General features: G+C 43.3%; 1 protein-coding gene across 1 annotated transcript; it reads left to right on the top strand.

Annotated features, from left to right (window-relative positions):
* Window positions 1-342: 342 nt before the first annotated feature.
* On the top strand, window positions 343-10,811 carry mtmr12 (myotubularin related protein 12; the record flags this gene model as incomplete). Its single annotated transcript, XM_080852252.1, has 16 exons — window positions 343-414; window positions 1,734-1,791; window positions 2,055-2,194; window positions 3,083-3,155; window positions 3,309-3,445; window positions 4,390-4,474; window positions 5,400-5,523; window positions 5,749-5,833; window positions 6,073-6,170; window positions 7,044-7,168; window positions 7,560-7,638; window positions 7,730-7,800; window positions 8,121-8,290; window positions 8,475-8,651; window positions 9,191-9,349; window positions 9,588-10,811. 16 exons carry the CDS (start codon window positions 343-345, stop codon window positions 10,200-10,202), a joined length of 2,268 nt encoding a protein of 755 aa, XP_080708378.1. The 3' UTR covers window positions 10,203-10,811.

Raw genomic sequence — 10,811 nt, forward strand, 5'->3', positions numbered from 1 at the left:
CTTAGTGCGTACGTAGTGGTTTATTAAAAGTTGACAAGAAGCCGTTGAAGCACCGATGCTCATTCAGTCCAGAGTGAATTGAATTGACCCCTTTTGTTGTCCCAACTGTCCCCTTCTCATCCTATCGTCCCACTCAGGAAGTTCTGTTATTGTTGTATTTGATCGACTGGTATGCCGTCCAATGGCATTCAAGAGCGTAACCGGATATCCAACAAAAAGAAGAGTTGATTAAATGTAACCAATGGTGAAGAATGGGCGCGGTTAGCTGTCAAAACAGGTTAATCCTCCCTTTCGCCCGGATTTCCACCTGGTTGGAGAGAGAGGTGGACTAAAGTTGGCGAAATGTTGAGTTTGGGGAGCGGTGGAGGGAAACAACCTGCCAAACCGTCGTTCGTGTCTTATGTTACACCCGAGGTTGGTTATTTTCTTTTGTGTCTTATTCTCAGTTGCTGCTGCTGAGACGGTTTGGGAATCCAAATATTCTCGTTTATCACTTTGGCGCTGAAAACTTAAGCTAACTTCTTTTTGACGTGATCAGGGCGGGGACTTTTCATACAAACTAGCTGGCTAAAAAAAGTATTTTTAGATTTAGTTTAGCTTATCAGAAAATCGATATTGGCGCTAGCTTGGCTACGTACTAGCTATGTGTATACAAATTGCCACTAGATTTGATATTTTCGTATAGTACGCTACATGCGTTTGTAGAGGGATAGCCATGGGGGAATTCTGCCTTGTTTGCCATTGGTCTTGATAAAGTTAGCTAACTTTCAAGCTAGGAAATCTTTTTCTTATCGGTTGTAGCTTTATTTGTTTTCGCTCTGACTTACTGGAATGACAACACAATTTGAAATAATGATGAACGTGTCAGTTCTGTTTGGGAAACGGTATCATGATCAGGTAATGTTGCATTAACCTCTGTATTCTTTAACCACACCAACACAACTTAATGCAACCCTACACATCAATGGGACGTTTTGTATTGGCGAAGATCATAAGATAACGATACCTAATTTCATGATTCAAGTGCATCTTATTATGCACATTTTTTTTAAGCGATCGCGAATACCGAACATTGTTTCAGCCTAAAACGAAACCCTGTATGTCAGTGCCGACCTAAGTACATATGACAAAGGTCAACAATACTGAAATAATGTTTTGTAGCATGTGATCACAATTTGACATGTCACTTGTGTGGTCCATCAAAGAGAGTCAACTGTATGATTCAGCCATCATGTTTTCTCTCTTGGAATATAAAAAACACCTCCGAAATAGTTTAGGGTTTAAAATAAATCTTGCTCCAATGTTCTTGGATTCCTTTGGAAAGCATGGAAAATGCCGTTAAGTACATTTTGACAAGCCCGTGGAAACCTACTGTGTGATTTTTATGAATCCACGAACAGCAGTCTGTTCTCTTGGCTACAGTTCTGATGTTGGGATAATTGTGCAGAAATGGCTAACATGATTTTCAGACCACCTCACAGTATACCCTTTGAGGGCCAAATATGCAGTGCTGGCACACTACTCTGAAGTTCAGCCTCTGAATTTATAGTTGGCTTTGTTGAGCATTTGGCCCTATAAAGCAGGACAAGGAAGTAGAATACCTCATATCTCCCTGAGGTTTAGTGGTTTGTGTGGTGAGGTTTTGTGACAAAAAGCATTCATTTAAAAAACTTAAAAATAAATATATCTATACTGCCGTCTTAATTCTTGCCTTCCCCATACTCTTTCAACAGGAAATTAATTCTGAAAAAGAACCTCCCAAAAAGGAGAGGAACCCTGATTTGTTGCCAGGTAATTTCTATGAGTTCCATAATTTTCTATTTTACATGTAGTATACTAAAGGTTAACACTATGCTAAAATTATATTGTTGTTTATGGCAGTAAGCCATGTATAATTGGATACTAGGGCACAAGATCCAACAACACTGTTACATAGTAATTACTTGGGTTGCTGTGATCAGTATCTCATGTTGTTGCCAGTGAAGTGGGGTGTGTTACATGTGGATCTTGAGGAATGTGTGGTGGTCGATGGTACAGTGCATCATGTTTTACAGGTGAAGTGGTGTTCTGTAGTGCAAACCCCATCCTCAAGTACACGCAGGATGACCTCTCCCAGCGCGGCGTCTTCGGCACGCTGGTCTGCACCAACTTCCGTGTCTCCTTCATCTCTGATGAAGCCCAAGCGGAGGACACGGTGCGGACTCTGTAATGCCACACACACTGGCGACATTTTTCAAAGGCCTTCTTACTCTTAACACACTGACTCTGTCAAGTCCTCTCCTCCTCCTCCCTCTTCTTGTTTCTTGCTTAGTCACTGCTGACTGCCCATTGCATTGCCTTTTGCTGCTGCACAGTAGTTATCTCTGGTGCTCACAGTAGCTCAGAAAAGAGGAACTCTTTAGTGCTCTCACTTTAGAGAGGTTGTTGTTTTTAGGAACTCCAATGTGAGGCCAATGACTAGGCTGTCAAGTTAGATTCAAACTGTCTGCTCAAAGAGAATTACTCATTCATTTGCAACATTTCTATCAGGCAATCATTTTTTCCTGTGAATAGCTTTTGGCTATCCTGTGAACTCCATATCCTGTCATGCTCCATCAATATATTTCAGGGGAAATGTGTACACAGTGCTAGTGCCATCATGTTATCATTCACGTTTTTATCTAGATCACTGCAGTCTCCTTTTCGTCGTTCAGGCGGATGTACATCCAAAGCATGTTTGGTATTTTCAGTGCAATCAGCAGTACACAGTAGCTTGGCCAATGCTTAAAAACAGATATGGAGATATCGCTGTCGGATACAGGAAGTGTATAGTAGTTTGTGGTCAGATGGCTGTCATACTTTGTATGAGGCTGTTGCTTACAAGGTACAACTAAGATGAAGATTCAAGTAGATCTTTCTAAACCTATGTTTTCAACAGAGTAAAAACCAACAGAAACACTGATTAGTGGATACATTGGTTCTGATTTTTTTTATGAATAGTTAAACTCACAAGTATTAGTGTTTGATGGCTGTATTTGTAGCTTTTTAGCCAAAGCATTATTCTCTTTCTCATCTCGCCTTTGGTTATGTTTTGTCCTGACAGACCCAGCACTTTAAGAATAAGCTGTATGGGGAGAATGATATCCCTTTGATGTGTGTGGATCACATCTATGGAGGTGAGAAGGCATACTTACCTGCAACGCATTGATGTGGGGCAAAATGCCCAGAAAGTTTTTCTTTTTGTGTTGACGTTTGTGATTGTAGTTAATGCTTATGTATCCCACATATGTAAGCTGACAATTGAGTGATATTTGTTATATCATCTCCAGGATATGATGACAAGAAGAAAATGATAACGGGTCCCTTGTTGAAGAATAAGTATCCCTCAAAAATCATCGTTCACTGCAAAGATCTTCGAGTTTTTCAGTATTGTTTAACCTACACAGATGAAAAAGATGCAAAGAAGGTATTGTATTTAACCTTTGCCATCTTCATCAGTAAAGCAATGGACAGTGTTCTTAAAGCAGTGGTATGGAGTTTTGGGCTAAAACTAGTGAGCTGTCTACCTACAAAACATGCAGAAACTTTTCAAACACCATCACCAGGCCAGTTTACCCTGACAAAAGGTTGCTAACACGCTCACTGGCTTCTTTTGGCAGTATTTTTGGCACGTCATGCTTTAATGAGGCGAACACATGACAGCGTAGCGCTGGAAGTGTAATTCTAAATCCCATTCATTTCAACAGGAGGCAATCCATTGTGACGTAGACCACCTTTTTGGTCGTAGCGAGCATAAAAGCTGGGAAAAGTTTAATCCTATGCAAATGAGGAGCATTTTTCCCCGGCAGATTGTTTGGTGTTGACAGTTTGAAAATTGCAGGACTATTGCATCATTCGGTCGTTTAATCTGCTAAAAAGAAAGGCTTGGATGGTCTTGTAAGGGCTTGTTTTTTTTCTGGTATGTTAGATATTTAATCCTGGGCTTACTTTAAAAGAAGGACAGTTTTGATATAAAGACAACTAACTAGATAGTCTACAAGCTGGCTAACCTGCTAACTAGCTCACTAATCCAGTCTGTTAGGCTATTGCCACTAGTTACGCCACGGCCACTCAAAGCGTTGGAAGCGTATCGTTACGCTGTCATGTGTTTGCACCGTAAGGGTCTTTCTTAAATTTTTGCGGGATTTTCCAACCAGAACAACAAAACTACATTGTGCCTATTCTGGACAGTCAATGAGAACGACGTGTGCGTTTATCTGTCCCTTATATGCCCATATACCAAAATCTAAATCTGTTTGAGGATGACACCAAAAGTAGTTACTTATATAAACATACCCCAGAAAGTGTCAGATTATTGCATAGTGTAACTTTAAAGTCAAATGTAGACCTAAGCTTCATTCTGTCCTACAGATTTTCCAAGGGGTTGTGCACCACTGCCTGGAATCAAAGTCTCTCAAGTGTGTGTTTGCCTTTTCTTACAGGGCCCACAAAGCAGGTAATAGCATTTGTTTTACCACACCAAACAATTCAGTAGTGCTACTTGATTATAGTCGAATAGCCTTAACACAGACTGAAGCTATGTGTTGAAAGGAAATGTAACCAATTATTTTCTTCTTTAAATGTTGTCTCTGGACATTTTACCATAGATCCTGCCTTTTCCATTTGAAATCAAAGGGAATAATGAAGCTTGTTGTTGGCTGGGCGTAATGTTAAAGTCAGTGGGTAAAGGGATCCCCAAACTGGGGCCAGCTCAATTTGTTACAGCTGCTGGCTGGATGGGGGCCCTCTGTGGTGTGAGCAGGCGTCAAGACTCCAACTGGAGACTTATGTCACATTTCCTTTCGTGGAGCTCAATGACCCCCTTTGTCTGGCAAGACAACAGTGAGCGCTAACGTTTGGCTGTGTGTGTGTGTGTGTGTGTGTGTGTGTGTGTGTTTGTGTGACTCACTGAATGTGTGTGTGTGTCTGGGTGTTTCTGTGACTGACTGACTGAATATGTGTGTGTTTGTGTGTGTGTGTGATTGAATGTGTGTGTGCATGTGACTGAAGGCGTGAAGGTGTGACTGAAGGTGTGTGTGTGTGTGTGTCTGTGTGTCTGTGTGTGTGTGTGTGTGTGTGTGTTGACTTGTCTGTCTTCTGTTCACGGGTTGGGGGGCTTCTGACAGTAAAAGGGCTTCAGTTAACAGCAGGAGTCTATCTGTCCAGTTCAAACAGGATCATGCAGAGCCTATGCCTCTGTCCAGTTGTCTCATGTCACAGGCTAGTGTGGCTCCAAAAGCAGTCCTACATGGTGCATGGGAAGCTGTGTGTCATATAGACGAAGCATTCGGTTATTGTTTATCGAAGGTGTATCCATCAGAGAATCAGGCTGATTGTGAATAGCTTATTGGAAAATAAACAACATAATCTCCTTCTTTCAGAAATGCAGAGGAAATGGAGAACAGTGATGTTTGACTCCATAGATGACTGGAACCAAGAGATGAAAAGAACGAAAGGAACGTGTAAATTAGTAACAGAAAACCAATCATTTGAACTCTTTGAAAGGTATATTTCTATAAGTAGTGTTGTTAGTAGCATGTCTCCTACCATCATTTCACGCACAGTGTACACATAGTTCAAACATGCAAGTGAAGAATATTAATATGGTTATTTGACTGTCATTTTGCTTTAATTGTCACTACATTTATTGCCAACATTTCATTGTAGTACGGTTATAATGTAAATGTGACGTGTTTTGAGCATCAATTACAATAAATGTACATTTTCTAGATTGCCACAGTATTTTATTGTTCCTGCAACTGTGACCGAGGAGGACTTCCAGACTGCCAAAAAATTCAATGGAAAAGGTTTACCAGTAGGTATTTTTTTTTAAACCTATAGCTAATATGAAGATGCTCTCTGTAATTACTACTTCCTGCTACACTCAGTTGACAGGTTATGTGTGTGCAACATTAAATGACTTTTGCGTCAGAGTGTCATGTAGTTGGTTGTTGTTTAACCGTGTGGGGTCGAAAGCATCCACTGAAGATATGCTTAGATGAGTATTACTGCTCATAATGCTGTGTTCTTGACACTTCTGTCCTCCTCATGTAGATTTGGTGCTGGTCCCATCACAGTGGCTGTGCCCTGTTCAAAACGGCCACTTTGCCTCTGATGCAGGAGGACGCCCTCTCCCAGGCCTACATGGAAAAGTAGGGAAACGTTCAGATCTTCCTGTGACACTAGAGCCATTGTGCACAGCTGTGTGTGTGTGTGTGTGTGTGTGTGTATATGTGTGTGTATATGTGTGTGTGTGTGTGTGTGTGTGTGTGTGTGTGTGTGTGTGTGTGTGTGTGTGTGTGTGTGTGTGTGTGTCTATGTGACTGTCTGTGTCTGTGTCTGTGTGTGTGTCTGTGTGTGTGTCTGTGTGTGTGTCTGTGTGTGTGTGTGTGTGTACACAGGCTGAGTGGTATTGTGTTTGGAACAGATTCAGAACTGTACAGCAGAGGAAATTAGTGGCCATGTGGAGCCTTTATTTTGATACGTATGCAAACGGAGTGATGCGCATTTAATGAGTTTTAATTAAAGACTGTTAAGTGTCATCTACAAGGCTTTGGATCTTTGTAAGCACCCGTAGGATGGGTGCGACACGCAGAAAAACTCTCCAGAAGGCTAAGCTTTGCTCAACCCCAGTTCCTTCCTGTAGGAAACTGTCTCTGCATGTTATGGCATCTGCCGTAACTCCCGATAGCTTCTTTGTTTTTTCCTATTTCAGCTTGGATAAAGCGCCCCAGTAAACATGACTGTGCAAGCTGCCAGTGAGTAGTTGAATAACTCGACGGTGGAGAAAAAAGTGGGACATTTTTTGTCGTGCTTTTTTAAATGCTCTATGACCCTTTGAGGTCATCCTAGCTTGCAAAACCTAGCCTGGAGAGAGAGAAAAAGAATTCAGCCCCTTGAGAGAAACCGCTTTAACTTGGCATTTCATTAACTCTTTGTACGGATGTTGTGCAATAAATCTGATTTGCTGGTCTTTAGCCAATGCAAATGCATGCTTGGGAGTTTTATTATATGGTATGTTGCAGAATGCTCACTGCAGTGGCACAGAATCACCTTTACTCTGTGAAAACGGAGGACCTCGGTGACACACTGCCATCTCTCCAGGAAGTGCAGCTGTCCTATTCGAAATTCAAACAGTTCTTCCTCATCGGTGAGTCGTCCTTATCGTAGATCACCACATTCCACATTTTTTTGGCTCTTAGTTCCTAGTTACTGTGAGTCAAGACTTATTTTACTTTTTGAAGAGCAAGTATGTTTGGGCTACCACCTGGTTGTTGATCACATAATCAGCTACTGTGCCTGCCTGCATTACTGAAACTATTTCAACCAACTTAAACAGCTCTAGACCAAAGTAATTAGTGTTTAGTGTTTAATGAACACACAAGTTCAATGAAATTGCATGCACAAGTGGACATCAATAATCAGTAGCTGATAAGGAATCATTTTATGTGGTCATTAGTAGTTATTATTGGTGTAAGGAGTGATGTCCTAAGTTTGCGAATGTGCACAGTCTAAAAAAATAATACCTTTTACTTCTGTAGATAATTCAACAGAATTCTGGATGTCGGATGTCAAGTGGTTTTCATCCCTTGAGAACACTGGGTGGCTAGACATCATCAGGTCAGTTAAAGGCCCACTGCATGCCCACGCCAACTTTCTTTCACTTCACTCATTTAAGTCACTTTTATCAATTTGTTGTGATTCCTTGCAGGCAATGTCTGCAGAAAGCTATGGAGGTGGTTGAATGCTTGGAGAAAGAAAACACAAATGTCCTGATCATGGGTAAGTTCAGTCACAACAATTCTGGTCAGTAGGCAGTTGTTCATTGACAATGCCTGGGGTTTTCCATTTGAGAACATGTTTGTAATCCACTTCTTGGCTGCCTAAGAGCTTTCATTTAGATTCAGTAGCTCTTGTTATGTAATGAAAGTCTTTCTGATAAAAATATTATAATTTCAAATTATTGCATGCCATGGATTGTCAAGACCCCGTTTTCCCCTCTTCCCTTCATATTTTCATGAAATGCACCTTCCATGGACCTACTTGAGTTATCTGAATCATCCATGTTTAATCCTATCGTGTGTCCTTGTTAATTATTTTAGAGGAGGAGGGCTTGGACTTGTGCTGCGTGATCTCCAGCCTGGTTCAGCTCATGCTGGACCCCTACTACAGGACCCTCGCTGGCTTCCAGAGCCTGGTCCAGAAGGAGTGGATTGCAGGGGGCCACAACTTCCAGGACCGCTGCAGTCATCTTCACCATAAGGATAAAGAGGTATGCTCATTGGGGCAAGCATCTACTGATAAACTACACTGGAATTGGAAATTTAAATGGCAGTTTCATTGTATGTTGAGGCAACAGAGATTTTGTTTGTTTATACAGATGTTTATGAGTAAGGTCTGTGTGTGTGTGTGTGTGTGTGTGTGTGTGTGTGTGTGTGTGTGTGTTCAAACAGCACTTGCAGGCCCCAGTGTTCCTGCTCTTCCTGGAGTGTGTGTGGCAGCTCTTGCAGCAGCACAGCCCCGCTTTCCAGTTCTCTGAAACCTACCTGACTGTGCTGTCGGACAGTGTCCATGTCCCAGTCTTCTCCACATTCCTCTTCAACTCTGCCCAACAGAGAGTCCACATGATCACGGTACGACTGCTGCTCCATTAACAGAGTCCAAATCTGTGGCTTTAGGTGTACTCTCTCTGGGTTGCTCCATTTGAATTGTGCACAACCACTACATACGTGTATATGATCATAAGCAATCAAGGTTGAATGAAACCATTCCTGCCCATGAGGCCTATTCTGTGCACATAGCTGTCGCTAGTGTTTAACATCTTCTGCACTGTAATGAATTCAAACAGCAAGTCATCTACATACAAAAAAAGAGGATGTTGTGGTCGCGCTGCTCTTGGTTTCCATTTCAAACGGCCCGGGTTGGAGCTTGTTCCACCCAACCCATCATATACATTCTACAGTCTGCTGGCCAGTGTTGTTTTTAGCACAGCCATCACGCTGAGCGCAGTTGAACGCCCCCACTGTGCTCGTGTGTGTGTGTGTGTGTGTGTGTGTGTGTGCGCGCATGGGTGTGGGTTTCTGCCCGCATGGGCTCCACCGCCCGTCTCTGACGTGCGCTCTTGCGCTAGCTGCGCCTCCCGCTAACTGCTCGGGCGTGATTGTCTTGGCAGGCTGAGTCCCCACACACACAAAGAGGCCCATTGAACTGTCCCACGGTATGGGACTGGTCGGTGCAGTTTGACTCCAAGGCGCAGGAATTCTTCATTAACCCTTTGTACACTGAGAAGCCGAGGGTGGAGAAGTCAACGAAGAAGTCGCATCGACCTAAGGTAAACCAAAAACCAATGTAGAGGCATAATGAAGCACTGAATGAGGTGGTATTCGGGCGTATGCATCCTCCAGTAAATACAGTGTTTTCATTTTTATAGCCTCAAACTAAATAATACTCTCAACTCCATGTTAACCAATTTGGCTTTGTGTCATAAATACCCACAAATATATCTTAAAATGTAAAAAAAAAAAATGACTGACAGTAAAAAAAACCAAAAACCTTAATCCCACTCGCAGCATACGAGGCAGCTCTCCTTGCCCAGCTCTGCCTTCAAGACGCCCCCAAAGAAGGGCTTCTTCAAAGAAGAGACAGACAGCCTGAAGAAGATGCTGCGTGTGAAGCGGTTGAGCCGCTGGATGCTGTCACCTGACGCCATGCCGCAGGCGTCTGCGCACGAGTTCTACGAGGCCTGGCAGCGCCGGCCGCTGGACTACCACGGCATGGTGCTGCCGCGGCTGGACGGGCCTGCCGTGCGCCTGTGGATGCAGCGCTACCTGCGCTGGATCCCCGAGTCGCAGATCTTAGGCGGGGGCGGCGTGGCCCTTACCAGCCGCCTGACCGAGCTCCAGGGGGAGGTGCGGGAGCTGCTGCGCCGGCTCGAGCACCAGGGCCGCGGGCTGCAACACACCGACCACCACCACACCGCCCTGGCACTGCAGCCCCCGCTGCCGCCGCACCCGCTGCTGCCGCGGGGGCGCCTATCCTCGTCCTACCCCTTCACCTCCATTCGGAACTGGTCTTACAAACCCGTCATCCCTACCAGCATGCTGCAGAGCCTTCAGAGCCTCACAGACCCAGACATCATGGCGGACAAGGAGGACGAGTTCACAGAGACCATTAGTTTGGTATAGGGATCCACTGCGACTGGGCACACGGGGTATGACCCAGTGGTTCTAGCTACAGGGTAACAAAGGTCTCCACTTCCTGTTCCAGTGTTTGTCATGGTATATCATTGACCCAAACCATGGAGTCCTGTATGAGGGAAGGGTGGGGTCTAACCTCTGCCATTTGTGCTCTTACTGTAACATAACCTAAACACTGAACACGTGATGCCATTCCAAGAGGAGTTTTTCCACCAAGTCACTGTGCTGTTGAATATAGCTGGTTTACACAAAGAATGTAGATAGATTGACATCTAAGATCAAGCTAGACTTGACTTTCGTCCTATTGCGCTTGTACTGTTCATCAACATCACAACTAAGTATGAATAATTATGTAATAACTGCACTCACAATCTTCCAAAAATCTGAAGTTTTTTGTATTTTTTTGTATTGTATTTTACTTTTACACCAGTCTTTACACTGCTCAGGGCTTATAGACATTAGTGTTGTTATATGATAAACAGAGGCATTACAGTCTTTGTTTCAAACAGTCTTCATACAAAGAGTAATTTGGGCTCCATATGAGATTTGTGTGCGTTAATGTTTTCCATCATAGCCATAGAATCAAAGCAGAGACCA

Source organism: Sprattus sprattus, assembly GCF_963457725.1.
Source record: "Sprattus sprattus genome assembly, chromosome: 15".
NCBI classification, from domain to species: domain Eukaryota; kingdom Metazoa; phylum Chordata; class Actinopteri; order Clupeiformes; family Clupeidae; genus Sprattus; species Sprattus sprattus.